The 13,071-nt window shown below is 23.4% G+C and overlaps 3 protein-coding genes across 12 annotated transcripts; 2 read left to right on the top strand and 1 right to left on the bottom strand.

Annotated features, from left to right (window-relative positions):
* Nucleotides 1-277: 277 nt before the first annotated feature.
* Nucleotides 278-3,936, top strand: LOC122712607 (F-box only protein 21-like). 4 transcript variants are annotated; one of them, XM_043932379.1, is made up of 10 exons: nt 278-366; nt 1,049-1,293; nt 1,479-1,751; nt 1,822-2,257; nt 2,349-2,479; nt 2,652-2,802; nt 2,879-3,094; nt 3,172-3,261; nt 3,366-3,594; nt 3,700-3,936. In XM_043932379.1, exons 2-10 carry the CDS (start codon nt 1,127-1,129, stop codon nt 3,888-3,890), a joined length of 1,884 nt encoding a protein of 627 aa, XP_043788314.1. In that variant the 5' UTR covers nt 278-366; nt 1,049-1,126; the 3' UTR covers nt 3,891-3,936. The 4 variants fall into 4 exon arrangements, with proteins under 4 accessions (XP_043788314.1, XP_043788315.1, XP_043788316.1 ...); XM_043932380.1 differs by lacking the exon at nt 278-366 and adding an exon at nt 374-563; XM_043932381.1 differs by lacking the exon at nt 278-366 and adding an exon at nt 588-606.
* Nucleotides 3,937-4,066: 130 nt separating this feature from the next.
* LOC122712603 (E3 ubiquitin-protein ligase TRIM37-like) lies at nt 4,067-10,118 on the bottom strand. 3 transcript variants are annotated; one of them, XM_043932368.1, is made up of 16 exons: nt 9,977-10,118; nt 9,363-9,628; nt 9,071-9,281; nt 8,675-8,991; nt 8,382-8,591; nt 8,145-8,324; nt 7,963-8,077; nt 7,705-7,895; nt 7,281-7,623; nt 7,039-7,153; nt 6,320-6,422; nt 5,786-6,246; nt 5,516-5,708; nt 5,272-5,441; nt 5,123-5,189; nt 4,067-5,020 (listed from the first exon to the last, which is right to left on the bottom strand). In XM_043932368.1, the coding sequence occupies exons 1-16, from the start codon at nt 10,043-10,045 to the stop codon at nt 4,996-4,998; spliced, it is 3,036 nt and encodes a 1,011-aa protein (XP_043788303.1). In that variant the 5' UTR covers nt 10,046-10,118; the 3' UTR covers nt 4,067-4,995. The 3 variants fall into 3 exon arrangements, with proteins under 3 accessions (XP_043788303.1, XP_043788305.1, XP_043788304.1); XM_043932370.1 differs by having other exon boundaries at nt 5,516-5,705; XM_043932369.1 differs by having other exon boundaries at nt 7,281-7,620.
* Nucleotides 10,119-10,233: 115 nt separating this feature from the next.
* Nucleotides 10,234-12,788, top strand: LOC122712606 (lys-63-specific deubiquitinase BRCC36-like). 5 transcript variants are annotated; one of them, XM_043932374.1, is made up of 7 exons: nt 10,234-10,331; nt 11,532-11,699; nt 11,786-11,990; nt 12,068-12,156; nt 12,220-12,324; nt 12,396-12,498; nt 12,571-12,788. In XM_043932374.1, the coding sequence occupies exons 2-7, from the start codon at nt 11,586-11,588 to the stop codon at nt 12,711-12,713; spliced, it is 759 nt and encodes a 252-aa protein (XP_043788309.1). In that variant the 5' UTR covers nt 10,234-10,331; nt 11,532-11,585; the 3' UTR covers nt 12,714-12,788. The 5 variants fall into 5 exon arrangements, with proteins under 5 accessions (XP_043788309.1, XP_043788308.1, XP_043788311.1 ...); XM_043932373.1 differs by lacking the exon at nt 10,234-10,331 and adding an exon at nt 10,947-11,062; XM_043932376.1 differs by lacking the exon at nt 10,234-10,331 and adding an exon at nt 10,998-11,062 and having other exon boundaries at nt 11,649-11,699.
* Nucleotides 12,789-13,071: the final 283 nt, after the last annotated feature.

The raw sequence follows: 13,071 nt of genomic DNA, 5'->3' as shown, positions 1-13,071 counted from the left end.
TAATATTTGAAATTGTATTTTGTATTAATCTCAGACAAATAAGTATTTATGATATATGTAATATATACATATACTTTTCATTAGTTTGTAGATTGTGCTTCAATAAAATGCTACTATTGGAAGTTCATATTTAGTTTAGAAGAGAATTTTATTCCTATTGGCTAATATTTATGATTCATACAATACTGACTGGCTGTCAAGCTGAGTATTGCTATTATTTTTGTAGTAGTGTTTTATCTATCTAGAAACAACATTTCAGTGCGATTTTCCTGGTCAGCCGCGTATTTTTCTAAAAGTGTTAATTTGAGTATCCTGACAAAAGTTCTTAATTTCGAGGCAGTGAAATGACAAATATATATATAGAATGTGTTTCGCTCAATTTTATATAATATTTTATATATAAAGAATCAGTTTAATTATATATTGAATTAATTTATTTTTTTGAATCAAAAATTTGTGATATATATTTATATCACATTTCTGACATTTGTCAAATAAAGTTCAAAAATAAAAATTTTAATTTTAAGAATCTGAAATTAAAAAATATATCAAATGGATTAAATGTGAAAATATTACGATATTTTACGGATTATTTCAATCGTCATAGTGATTTCAGATTGACAGTTTCTTTAATAATTCAATGAGAAGAATTTATGGTTTTCATCTATAATTTTCTGATATATATCTTATTTATACTACCATTTTTACCGATATCTAGTAATATTAATAGCTGCAATTATAATAATTATCTATGCTGTAGAATAAATAAAACAAAAAATTTCTTAGATAAACTCATTGTAATATAAATCTAGCTTAAAATTCAGAAAATCTGTGCAATTAAATAAAATTATTCAGATGTCGGTAAAAATGGTAACATAAGCAAGATATATATGATGTCATTATGAAGGATTTAAGAAACTCTTCTCATTGGATGAACTGTGAGTAAAATCATAATGGCGGTCGAAGTAACTCATAAAATATAATTTTACATATATATAACTTTCGATTGCATGGATTTTTAAAGTTAAAATTATTATTATGTTATTAGAAAATGTAAAAATATCTTACGAATTTTTAAACGAGAGAAATAAAGTTAGCCATATATTATAAGGCAGAGTAACAAGACATGGCAAGTGACGCAATAATCTCGTTACCTGGAGAGATAATCGTGTATATTTTGGAAGATAAATTACTTGATTTTTCGGATGTCATTAATTTTAGTTCAACGTGTAAAAGTTTGTACAAAATTGTCAACGAAAATAATAAACTTTGGAAAACTAAATTTTTTCAAAGGTATTTATCAATTTGAATATTGAGAAATTACAATAAAAAATCAAACATATATATACACTTAACTTAACAAAAAACATTATTCTTCTTAATTATAACAAAATACAAAATCTTTTAAATGAAATTAAAATAATTTTTACAAGTACTTTTATTTGATCTAATTTAATTTAATTTTTTTGTAATAATAGATGGCCACTTTTAAAAGAAGTATATCAAACAAATAAAGAACTAGAGCATCAGATGATAAACTGGAAAGAAGAAGTAAAAATTAGTTTGAATAGTAGAACCAAATTACTTTGTCTTTTATCTTCTATGTCTAATAAACACCATAAAAAACAAGAATTATCTAATTCTGAATTTAAAGAATTTGATTCATTATTTTGTCCAAAAGAAGGTGCTCATTCTTTAGCTTATTATTTTTTAATAGATGAACTTATAACATTGATTAAATGTCCTGCTATGTAAGTATATCAATAACAAATATATTTTTTCTTAGAATTTATTATTATTTAATAACATTAATATTTCTAGAGTAAGCAATTTAACACATAGATATTATGCTCTCAAAGTTGTTCGATATTTGAAACAAACTCATTTGAAAAGTGAATGGCAAAAGTTTATATCTTTACCATCAAAACAACAAACTTTAGAACGTGGTGCAACTATTGTAGCACAATGGAGTCAACCAGAAAGACATGTATCATATCCGACAATATCATCAATATTAGATAACATTGCAGAACAAACAAAAGAGTTACTCAGAGAACAACATCCAAATCATTCTATATTTTCAATTTCCACAGAGAGATTTATCTTTTGGAAAAATAATATTATTGATGACAATCAATGGAATATTTCAGAAACAAGACAAGTAACAGATGCATTATGTAAAGTATTATTTGAAAAATTAGGATTTTATGGAAATAGTGAAATGTATTATTCATCAGAAAATTCGTTCATAGATCGCGTAAGTTATGAATAAACATAAAAAATAAAACAATAACAAATTATTTTATATATGAAATTACTTTTAAATGTATATAAAATTTTTTTATTAGGTTTTAGAACGTAGACGCGGAATTCCTATAACTTTAGCAATAGTATTTGAAAGTATTGCTCGAAGACTTGGTATACGCTGTGAGCCTGTTAGTTTTCCATCTCATTTTTTATTACGATGGAAAGAAACATAGTAAGTTTTCAATTATTATTAATATGATTCATAGATAATGAATATATTTATTTTAAGTTTTTGCTAAAAACAAAAATTCTTATAGAATCTTAATTGTTATTAATAATTATCTGATATCAAATTTCATTAATTTAATTAAATTTATTTTAAATATTTCTATGTTTCATTTTAGTGCACCAGAATTTAAGGACACTGAAAATTATTATATTGATGTCTTCAATGGTGGTCAATTTCTAACTAAAAAAAATTGTCCTAGAATTGGAGGTGTTTCAAGATGTCCAATAGAAAAATATAATGTTCATGAAGAAGCAACTGCTGTAGAGGTTGACAGTTTTTTTGAATTAAAATTCATTGTTACATATTATTCTTTCAATTTATAATAGGAATAATTTTTAATAGGTAGTGACAAGAATGGCAAATAATTTAGAAATAGCTGCTAGACAACATACTCATATAAATGGTACTCATAGAACTGCAAGATTACGTTCTGCACTTGAACTTCGATATATGATACAACCCAATGATACAAACACAGTTTTACAATTAGGACGAATATATATGTCACAACATATGGATTTGACTGAATTGGTAAAAATATTAGAAAATATGCAAAAGGTATTTTATAAAATTGATAATATATGTTATGAAGGATTAAATTTATTTTTGTATCAAAGTCTTATTAAAATTTATAGGATTTGGAGTTAATGTCAAGAGGACAAGCAAATATGATTTCACAGACTTTTAAAACACTCCAAAAATGTCAAAAAAGATTACAACCTAAGGTAATGCTTGTTAAAATTTTTAAATAATAATAATTTATTTTAATTTTATAATAAAGTTTATATAAAAATTTATAATTTATATTTATTCCTTATACTTTATTCAGGAAGAAATAAAACCAAAGAAAAGAATTCCAAGTGTAAAATATGCAATAGGATTGATAATGAAACATAAAATATATGGATATTTATGTGTAATAACAGGATGGGATGTCCGTTGTATGGCATCTACAGAATGGATGAATGAAATGAACGTAGATGGATTAGAAGAAGGTGCAGATCAACCATTTTATAAAATATTTGTAGATGATGGTTCATGTCAATATGCAGCTCAAGGTAAAATTATTTATTACTTTGTTTTTATTTATTATTATATATTTATTTATATGTTTTTATTTATAAAAAAAGCAAAATATTTTTAATATATGAATTTATTATTAGAAAATTTATTACTGGCTCCTAATCCAGAATGGATAAATCATCATGCAATTGGCAGATATTTTTATAAGTTCAGTGGTGCACATTACATACCAAATGAAGAAAAAGCAAGAGAATATCCGGAAGATGAAAAAGTTTGCAATGAATTAATTGTTGAATATATGCAAAATGGAATAACATATAATACTACTTAACAATTTATATTCCTTAATTGGAATACAAGATAATAGTATGATAAAATAGTTATTTTTTCCTTATTATGTATCCCGCGCATAATATTAAAAAGAATAATATTTAAAAAAATATTTTCATAAAAGAAAATTTAAAAAAAATTTTTTTTATTTGTGATATAGTTCATCATTGAATTTTTTAAAACAATTTTTAATAAATTTTTGTTTAAAAAAAATTATAAAAAGCAACAATGATATATGAAATGAAACATAAAATTTGTACAAATTGTGTACCACATATAATTTTCTATTTAAAATACTGTTGGCAGTTCAGATAAATATCTTCTGGTTTTTAACCCAATTTATATGTGATAATAGGTATGTATGAATATATGTATAATAAAAGTGAGAAATGATTTATATTTTAATGACATTTTTATTATATAAATATCATGCAAATGTAATAAACACCAAAGCCTGAACTGCAAACAGTAATTAATTTATATTTTGATTCCACTAAAATGACACATTGTTATTAAAAGTTAATTTATGTACTTATAATAAGATTTAACAGTATATAATAGATAAAGAATATATATTTAATGTTCTTTATTTTATTTTACTGTCATGGGCTGTGCTCGCTTTATGTATATTCACAAGCAATCACATAAAAATAATATAAAATTTGTTTTTATAATATTTATAATACCATAACCAATTGCAGAGATAAACATATTGAGTATTTTGATATTATACAATATATTAATAATTGAATATAAGTTTACTTAGAATTGAATATATTTTATATACATAATATTTTTTTTTATATATTTTTTTAAACTGAAAAAAAATCAATATTGTAATACTGATATCCAATTAAGATTTAAACAGTATTGACATAATCATAAAATAAACATGCAATATTTTTTTACAATATTTAATACAAAAAATATCTTTAATAAAATATTACACTTACCACTAATATACATTAAAATATTCAAATCAAGTCTCTAATTCTTATTACTTATCGCTTTAATAATATTAATTAACACATTGTATATATGTAAATAAAAAAAAATCACAGAATATTCATAGCATTAAATGTCACAGATACAGCTCAAATTTAATTTCACGAATTAGTTTCTTCTAACGATCTGTAATAATATAATTTTATATTTTTAAATATTATTATATTTATATATAAAATTATAAAATTATATAGATATTTCATTAATAAAATAGAAAATTGTATTTACTTTTCTGCAGTACATTTATTGGAAGTATCATTAGATGATGCAGTAGCCTCTAAAATATTTTTCTGACCTAGAATAAAAGATTATTTTAATGATTTATGGTTTTTATTATATTTAGCTATTTTATATTATATTTATAAAAATAATTTTACCGTGTTTATGTTGATATAATGCAGGCGCCCAACTGTAATTATTGGAACTCGGAATAGCATCTGTGCTGCTTGTGGACGATAATGGAACATCATGTCCTAAAGAAAGTGCAGTAGATTTTATAGTGGCAGTGACGCAACCATTAGATTTTCCTTCTAATGGAATATTTTTCCTATAAATAATTTTTAAATATTAAAAACAAAAATGCATACATTTTTTTTTAAATAATTAGAAAAAAATCGATACCTTAATTTATTGAAACAACTGGCAGTATCTTTTTGAGATATCGGAGATAATTGAATAGTTTCCAGCAATTGTTCAAATTCAAATATTTTGCTATTTTCATTATTTATAATATTAACATTAGTAGACGATGATGGCGAAGATTGTCGTCGTGATAATAAATGTTTTGATACTATTTTATTACTATCCAGTACTACTGAAAAAGTATACTTCATATGATAAATATGAATACATATATATATATAATTTATATAAATTTTTAATTTTATTTACCATTTGGCACTATCAAATCAGATCTAGATATTTCTACTTCGTGATTAACTTTATTAACCATAGATATCTTTGGAAGTTCTTTTTCACAGTCTATTGAATTTGAACGAGTTGCAGGTTCAGATCTTGTTTGACTTCCACAAGCTATTAATCCAGAAATTTCTTGCTGACAAATATTGGGTAATTGATTTAATTTTGATCTACCACTACATATTATTTGAGGTTGACAAAGATGTGAAGGACATGGGGAACGTTTGTCAGCAAATTGTTCATTACATATTGAATCATGTTCTGGTTGTAAAGGATTAGAATTATGATGTTGTATAGTCGTTAAAGATGTTCTTGAATCACAAGTATCATCTACATGTTGATTAAAACATAATGAAGCCCAAGCAGAATTTCGATCTTGCATCTCAAATAACTGCAACATAATCTCATCTTCCAAACTATCAGTACCTCCTAATCTATTTATAATAAAATTAAATTATTAATTTTATAAAGTATAATCATAATAAAATTTTATTTTCAATAATATACCTCCAAATATCTCCTGTACTTTCTCGATTATTCTGTTGTTTTGTACGTTGTTTATTCTGAATCCACGCTGATAATGATTCGGCAACTTCTACGTCGTTTTCTCCTGCAAATACGACAATATCACAAATATATTTTTATTAATTAATAAATATATTAATTATGATGTAACTAAAAAATATTATAAATAACTCAAAATATATGATATTTAAAATTATTTCATGTAAGATAACACAAACAATATAAGTAAATTAAGATCAAGTTTCTATCAACTTGAATATTATAGTACATATATAGGAATATTTATTTTTCGTTATAAAATGAAACATAAAAGGACGGAGATTAATTTGAAAAAAGACAGATAATTTCTTATAAAACTGTTTGAAAATGATTAGGAGTATGGGAAGTGGGATTTTCTTTCATAAAATCTTCATCTGGTTTCTCATTCGTGGGCTTTTCATTTTCAACACCTTTATCTAACTTGTTTTCCCGTTGTCTCTGCACATTATCTATAGAACCTCTGTTTGAACTTGTACCTAATTCAGTATATTATTGTATTATATTATGTATGTATATATACATATTATATATATATATATATATATATATATATATATATATGATAAAATAATATAAAAAGGAATTTATATAGCTTGTTTGAATAATTTAATATTATAAATTATTATATTTAATAAAATAATAATAAAGGATTTATGTTATACCTGACATTGTTTCATCATCTACATCATTTTCATCATTAGAATTGTCATCCAAAAGTGTTAGATGTGGTTCATTATGTTCGCATTCATCCAAATATATATCATGTTCACTTAATTCCTGAAATAAATTATACTAATAAATAAAGTGGAACATAAATTATTAGTAATAAATAAATCAATCAAAATTAAAATCCATAAATATATTTAATTATATTGATTTTAATTTATTAATTTAAATATCTTACTCCACTATCGCTACTGCTGCTACTAGACAAAAGATTCAGTTGTTGTTGATTAACTGTTGGTGAAGAATATGAAGGAGGTGGAGAATGAGTACTTGTAGCTGGACAATCTCCCACAGAACTATCATTTGTACTATGCATATTAGGTGGTTCAGCTTCAACGACGCTTAAGTTATTTACTCTGTGTTGTTTTAAACTTGTTTTCGATGAAATAGAAGATAATGTCGAAGAAGAACCAAGAGGACGCATATTTGAAGGTTCTCCTAATTCACACATAGGCATTAATTGATCTCCAGATAAAACATCACTGTTACTTCCACCAGGAAGTACATTTTGTACTGATCTACTAAAAATTATATAAGGTTTAAATTTTCAAATATTTTTTTTTTTTTTTAAAATATCATTTCGAAAAAAAAAATTATTTTACCTTGTGGATGTGCTATTTTGATATGTTTCACCCGAACGAGTAGAATTGGAATTAAGTAATGAATCACCAGCAGTTTGTGATTGTTGTTGCATAATCATAGGTGTCACATTTGATGTTGATCCACATAAAGTTGCTCCACTAGGTACTCGAGTTGCTGCCATAGCATTCCGTGATATTTCAATTGCTAATCTCTATATAAAAAAAATGATTTATATATGAATATAATATATAATTAGATATTTTAAATTTGCATATTACCTCTTTTAATTCATTAATTTGAGTAGCATATTGATTTTGAACTGTAAGTAATTGACTGATATACCATTGTTGATCTCTACAACGCTGATAAAACGTTGGTGGACGTACTTGAAACCTATTATTTATTTTTATATTATACTTGAATATTATTATTATTGTACATCAGTGAAAATAAAACATACCGCAATATAAGAGTATCCAATTCGGTATTTAAATATCCTTCAGTTGCAAGCAAATCTAATCTGAAAAATCTATTGTATCCCCAGCATTCGCCAATTTCGAAATCAGAAGCAAATTCTCGAACAATATTCTTACTTGTATCACGAGATCCTTGGTGAATCATTTCTACTCTATATTCATATCTAAAAAAAATTATTTTTGAATAAAATATGATTAAAAATGAAATCATTCTTACGTACTTTGATGTTTCTGGCAAACCAGCACTTAGTTCTAGAAAAACAGATAAATAATTTCCGCGTACAACACCATTTCCATCAGGATATACTTTTAATCTCCAGCATAATCCATTAACATGTAAAGGTGCAGAATATACTGGATCTGCTTTTAATTGTAATTGTGTAAAATTTTGCATTGCAAATGTAGCACTGTCATATCCCGGAACAATTTCACTAAAATAATTATAATTATTATAAGAAATATAAAATTATGAAATATTTTTTTTGTAATTAAAAATATATTAAAAATCAAATACCTATGAAAATCTGCTGGAACAGGAGCAGTAACAAAACTAGTCATTGGTTTTTTTCGTACTTGATGTATCATTCGCGAAAGATCTGCACTTTTAATTATAAGTTCAGAACGAGTACAAGTGTGTAATTGATGCTCTACTTCTTGCAATAATGCTTCCAGTTGTTCTGTTTCTAGTGTCAAAGAGTTTTTCTGACTCATTAATGTTAATAATTTAGCTTTTAACTGAGAATCTAAACGTGCTATCATTAATTCTACTGCATTTCTGATTTCTCTAACTCTTTCATCTTTTGCAGCTCTTACAGATTCTACATTTCGTTCCTAATAAAAAAATCAGATATAAAATAATATTTTGATCTTCTTTAAAATATTTAATATTTTATTTAAAATTCACACATACTACTTCTTGAACAAGGCTTATTAACTCCATCAATCTTCTTTTTAATTGACCTACTTCTGCTTTTATTTGTGTAACATGTTGTTCATAAACTTCTTCTAATGGTTTAAAAGTATGTCCTGAATGAGTGCCACCCCAAAGAGCACACTGATGACATATACATCTACGACAAGTCCAGCAATAAACAGACAGTTTCTCACGGTGCACAGTACACCTATTTAAAACAGACATTAGTATTAGTAATAATTAAAACAAACATAAGTTTAAATATTTTTATATTATAAATAGAATATACCTATCTCTACTGGAATCATCGTGCCTAGAATTTGAAATACCAACAGCTTGAAGTGTATCAAGTTGTTGTGTTACTTCTTCAACCCATCTACAATTTACTAATTCATGTAAAAGTAAGGAAGCTCTACAATGAGGACATTGAGAACGTTGTTCTGTTAACCATCTTCTGATACATGTGTAGCAACATAATTTACTGCAATGAGGACAAAGATGTGCATCTGTCAATTTTTCCATACAAATAAAACACCTGAAGACTTCTGCTAATGTCTAAAATAAAAATTTAAATTTATATATATATAATATAATAATTATATATATATTATTGTACAATTAATTGTTATAATATATATGCAATAATATTATATGCAATCTAATAATCAATCAATATATTTTCAAATTTGTAATTTAAATTTGTAATAGTTATGCTATATCTTAAGTTTTAAATAATTTTTTTTAAAATATAAATTAAAATATTAAACTTAATATATTGAATTAAAATACTATATTTCATTACTTTTATAGTTCCATTTAATAAAAAAAGTATATAACTTAAAGTACACATTGTTAAAAACAATTAGAAAAAATTTAAAACATTATTATTGCAAATTTACAAACCTCTACACTATGATCATCCGAGTTTTTTGAATTAATTGATGTTTCTCTACTAGCCATTCTGTCAGTCATTTATTAATGAAAAATTAATTAAGTGTTATTGATCGTTGTATATATTACTAGCTTTAAAAGTTATGCACATTTCCGACATTTCATCTTGAGCGGTATTATTTAACTATTTAACTGATTTAACAAAACGTTATTTCCAAAATGTATTCATCATTAATTATCGTTGCTTATTAATTAATTCAACATACACAAAATGCTTTTCAAGTACTTTTAAAAATTTGTCGAGAAGAATTCGATATTGTTATGAATCTTGATTCGCCATGAAGTAAAGTAATCTGTAAGTCTAATGGTAAGCAGTGTAGGAAACATTTAATTCTGTTAAATTTCTTTTTGGATTATTTAAACGAATATAAAATTTGTTAGTGAATATTTTTAAAATTTTTTATGCATGTAATACCTAATATATATATAAAATACGATTTATATAAAGGATTATTTGTATATTTAATACATAATTTTTTTTTAAATTTAATCATTTTTGGAAAAAAATATTAATATATATTCAATATTAAAAGAAAAATAAATTATTTATAAAAAAAATAAAAAAAATATTTTTATCAATATAATTATTTTTATGTTAATAATATATTAAGATTTTTAATAAAAAATAGATAAAATATATAAATGATACATTTATATTGATTTGCTTGAAAAGTTTCAATTAACAAATGAAATATTTTTTTTATATATTTTTATTATAGATTTTCTTTATTTAAATAATTAATTATTAAAATAATTTCATGTTGTTTAAAAATAGTTCCGTAGATAATTTTTTTTTTTACTTTTTTTTAATTTTTAAACATATTTTCAGTTTATCATTTTATTTTAAAATATATGATGTATAATTTGTGGTATATATATTTATTATTTATATATAAGTATAATAAATATAATTTTTACTAAAAAAAAATCTTTTAACGCCACCTATCTTGATTAAATCATTACGATATTGTATTCTAGATGTAAACGAGAATTTTACCTACAATAATAAGTGTATATTGGTGCATAATTGATGATGAAGTTGGTTTGAATATTATGTTTTATGAAATATAATTTGCATAACAATACGTAAAAATACAATAAAAAAATTACAATAATTAAAACAAATTTGTATCTTCATTCATAAGAAAAAGTAAATATATATATATATATATATATATATATATATGCACATGTACATAATTCTTACGTTTTAATGACTTCAATTTTTGATGATTTTTATCATTAATAAAATAATTATTATTTCATGAATTTGTTGAACAAATAATTGAAAATAAAAATGTTGTTTAGAACAATCTAAACAACAATCGATTTTATATTTATCCTAATTTTGATTCATATAATATTAAAGATTACTTTTATCTTTTTTTGCTTATTTATAAAATTCAGGTTTTTAAGCAAAAAAATAAAAATAATTTTTTTTATTTGATACGGAAACTAATACTTTAAATTTATTATATTTTAAATTTGTTAAATAATATAATTACAGGTTCTACATTTATATTACAAACATTGAATTATATTAGAATTTAAAATTTACATAATGGCTACATTTACATTAGCAAAGGTAGAATTACAAACTGATGTATACATGGTATGCTTGCAGCATGCCTTGTCAACAGAAAAATTTGAAGTAATGGGATTACTAATTGGGGATGTATGTTTTTGAATATATTTATTATTTTATGTAATTTTTTATGTGTATAAAAAAACATTTATTATTTTATTAATAATTTTTGTTAGACAGAAGATAATGTTGCAAGAATAGTAGCAGTCATTATTTTAAGACATTTGGACAAAAAAAAAGATAGAGTAGAAATTTCAACTGAACAATTATTAAAAGCTGTTGGTGAAGCAGATCGTTTAAGTGAAGAATTAAAACGTCCTGTACGTATTCTTGGATGGTATCATTCTCATCCTCATATTACAGTTTGGCCATCACATCTTGGTCAGTATATATATATATTTTTGTAAAAGCAAATTATAATTAAAAACATCATTTTAATCTAAAAAATTTATCTTTAGATATTAGAACTCAAACAAATTACCAGACAATGGATCATGGTTTTGTAGGTTTAATATTTTCAGTATTTTCAGAAAGTAAAGAATCTAAGGTAAACAATAAATAAATAATTCTAATATTATATTTTCAATTTTTTAAATGAAATATTTTATAGGAGCAAGAAATTTCTTTAATTTGTTTTCAATCTCATAATGAAAAATTAACAGAAATTCCGTTAGAAATTGTACATACACCAATAATATCAAATACATGTCTAAAAGTAAGCTTATAGACAATTAGTTAGAATTATCTGTAATTAATTTTCAATTATAATTTCTATGTATTTTTTAGACAATGACAAATTTGTTAAAATTATTGGTGCAAGAAGAAGAAGAGATGGCAGAGACATATAAAGATCAACAAGATATTCTTGCCAGCATACACAATAATGCTGGTTAGTTTATTTATTTTAATATTTGAAAGTTTTATTTAATATAACAAAAATTAATTCAATTATTAATTACAGTGAGAACACGAACATTAGTTCATATAACAGATATAATTACTAAGCCTTTGGTATTAATGTTTAAGAAAAGGATAGCTTTAAATAAATTACGTGCTGCATATCTTCGAAGGCAGCTACAAGAACTACAAAAAATATATAATTGATGAAAATTTATGTTATAATTAAAGACAATGTTTCTCTATTTTTTTGTGTGTATAAGTACATTAAGTTGAATTTTTTTTACTGCATAGTAATTTTCGTTTTGTTTTCGTATTATTTATTGTTATGGAAGATAAAATAATATTCTGCATAAAAACTGTAGTATTATATAACAAATAAAATTTAATTAATTTTTTTTCGTGTTTACTTCAGTGATGTTTTATTAACCTAAATAAAGGATATACGAATGAAACTTTCAGTGATTATTTTTATTTTACTTTTCACGAACAAAGATCTGGCAATATTTGCACAGTTCTATATTTACACTACGAGAACAACAGTGTATTTAAATAGACTTAAATG

This window comes from Apis laboriosa, unplaced genomic scaffold, assembly GCF_014066325.1.
Source record: "Apis laboriosa isolate Shangri-la unplaced genomic scaffold, ASM1406632v1 scaffold204_cov149, whole genome shotgun sequence".
Classification (NCBI taxonomy): Eukaryota; Metazoa; Arthropoda; class Insecta; order Hymenoptera; family Apidae; genus Apis; species Apis laboriosa.
This window is presented reverse-complemented; position numbering and strand designations above follow the sequence as displayed.

Coding starts and splice junctions, on each gene's coding strand:
- LOC122712607 (XM_043932379.1), top strand. CDS start 1,127: ATGGCAAGTGACGCAATAATCTCGTTACCTGGAGAGATAATCGTGTAT. Junction 1,294..1,478: donor AAAACTAAATTTTTTCAAAG/GTATTTATCAAT, acceptor TTGTAATAATAG/ATGGCCACTTTTAAAAGAAG. Junction 2,803..2,878: donor AAGAAGCAACTGCTGTAGAG/GTTGACAGTTTT, acceptor AATTTTTAATAG/GTAGTGACAAGAATGGCAAA.
- LOC122712603 (XM_043932368.1), bottom strand. CDS start 10,045: ATGACTGACAGAATGGCTAGTAGAGAAACATCAATTAATTCAAAAAAC. Junction 9,629..9,976: donor CGGATGATCATAGTGTAGAG/GTTTGTAAATTT, acceptor TTTTTATTTTAG/ACATTAGCAGAAGTCTTCAG. Junction 9,282..9,362: donor GATGATTCCAGTAGAGATAG/GTATATTCTATT, acceptor TGTTTTAAATAG/GTGTACTGTGCACCGTGAGA.
- LOC122712606 (XM_043932374.1), top strand. CDS start 11,586: ATGGCTACATTTACATTAGCAAAGGTAGAATTACAAACTGATGTATAC. Junction 11,700..11,785: donor TGGGATTACTAATTGGGGAT/GTATGTTTTTGA, acceptor AATTTTTGTTAG/ACAGAAGATAATGTTGCAAG. Junction 12,157..12,219: donor CAGAAAGTAAAGAATCTAAG/GTAAACAATAAA, acceptor AATATTTTATAG/GAGCAAGAAATTTCTTTAAT.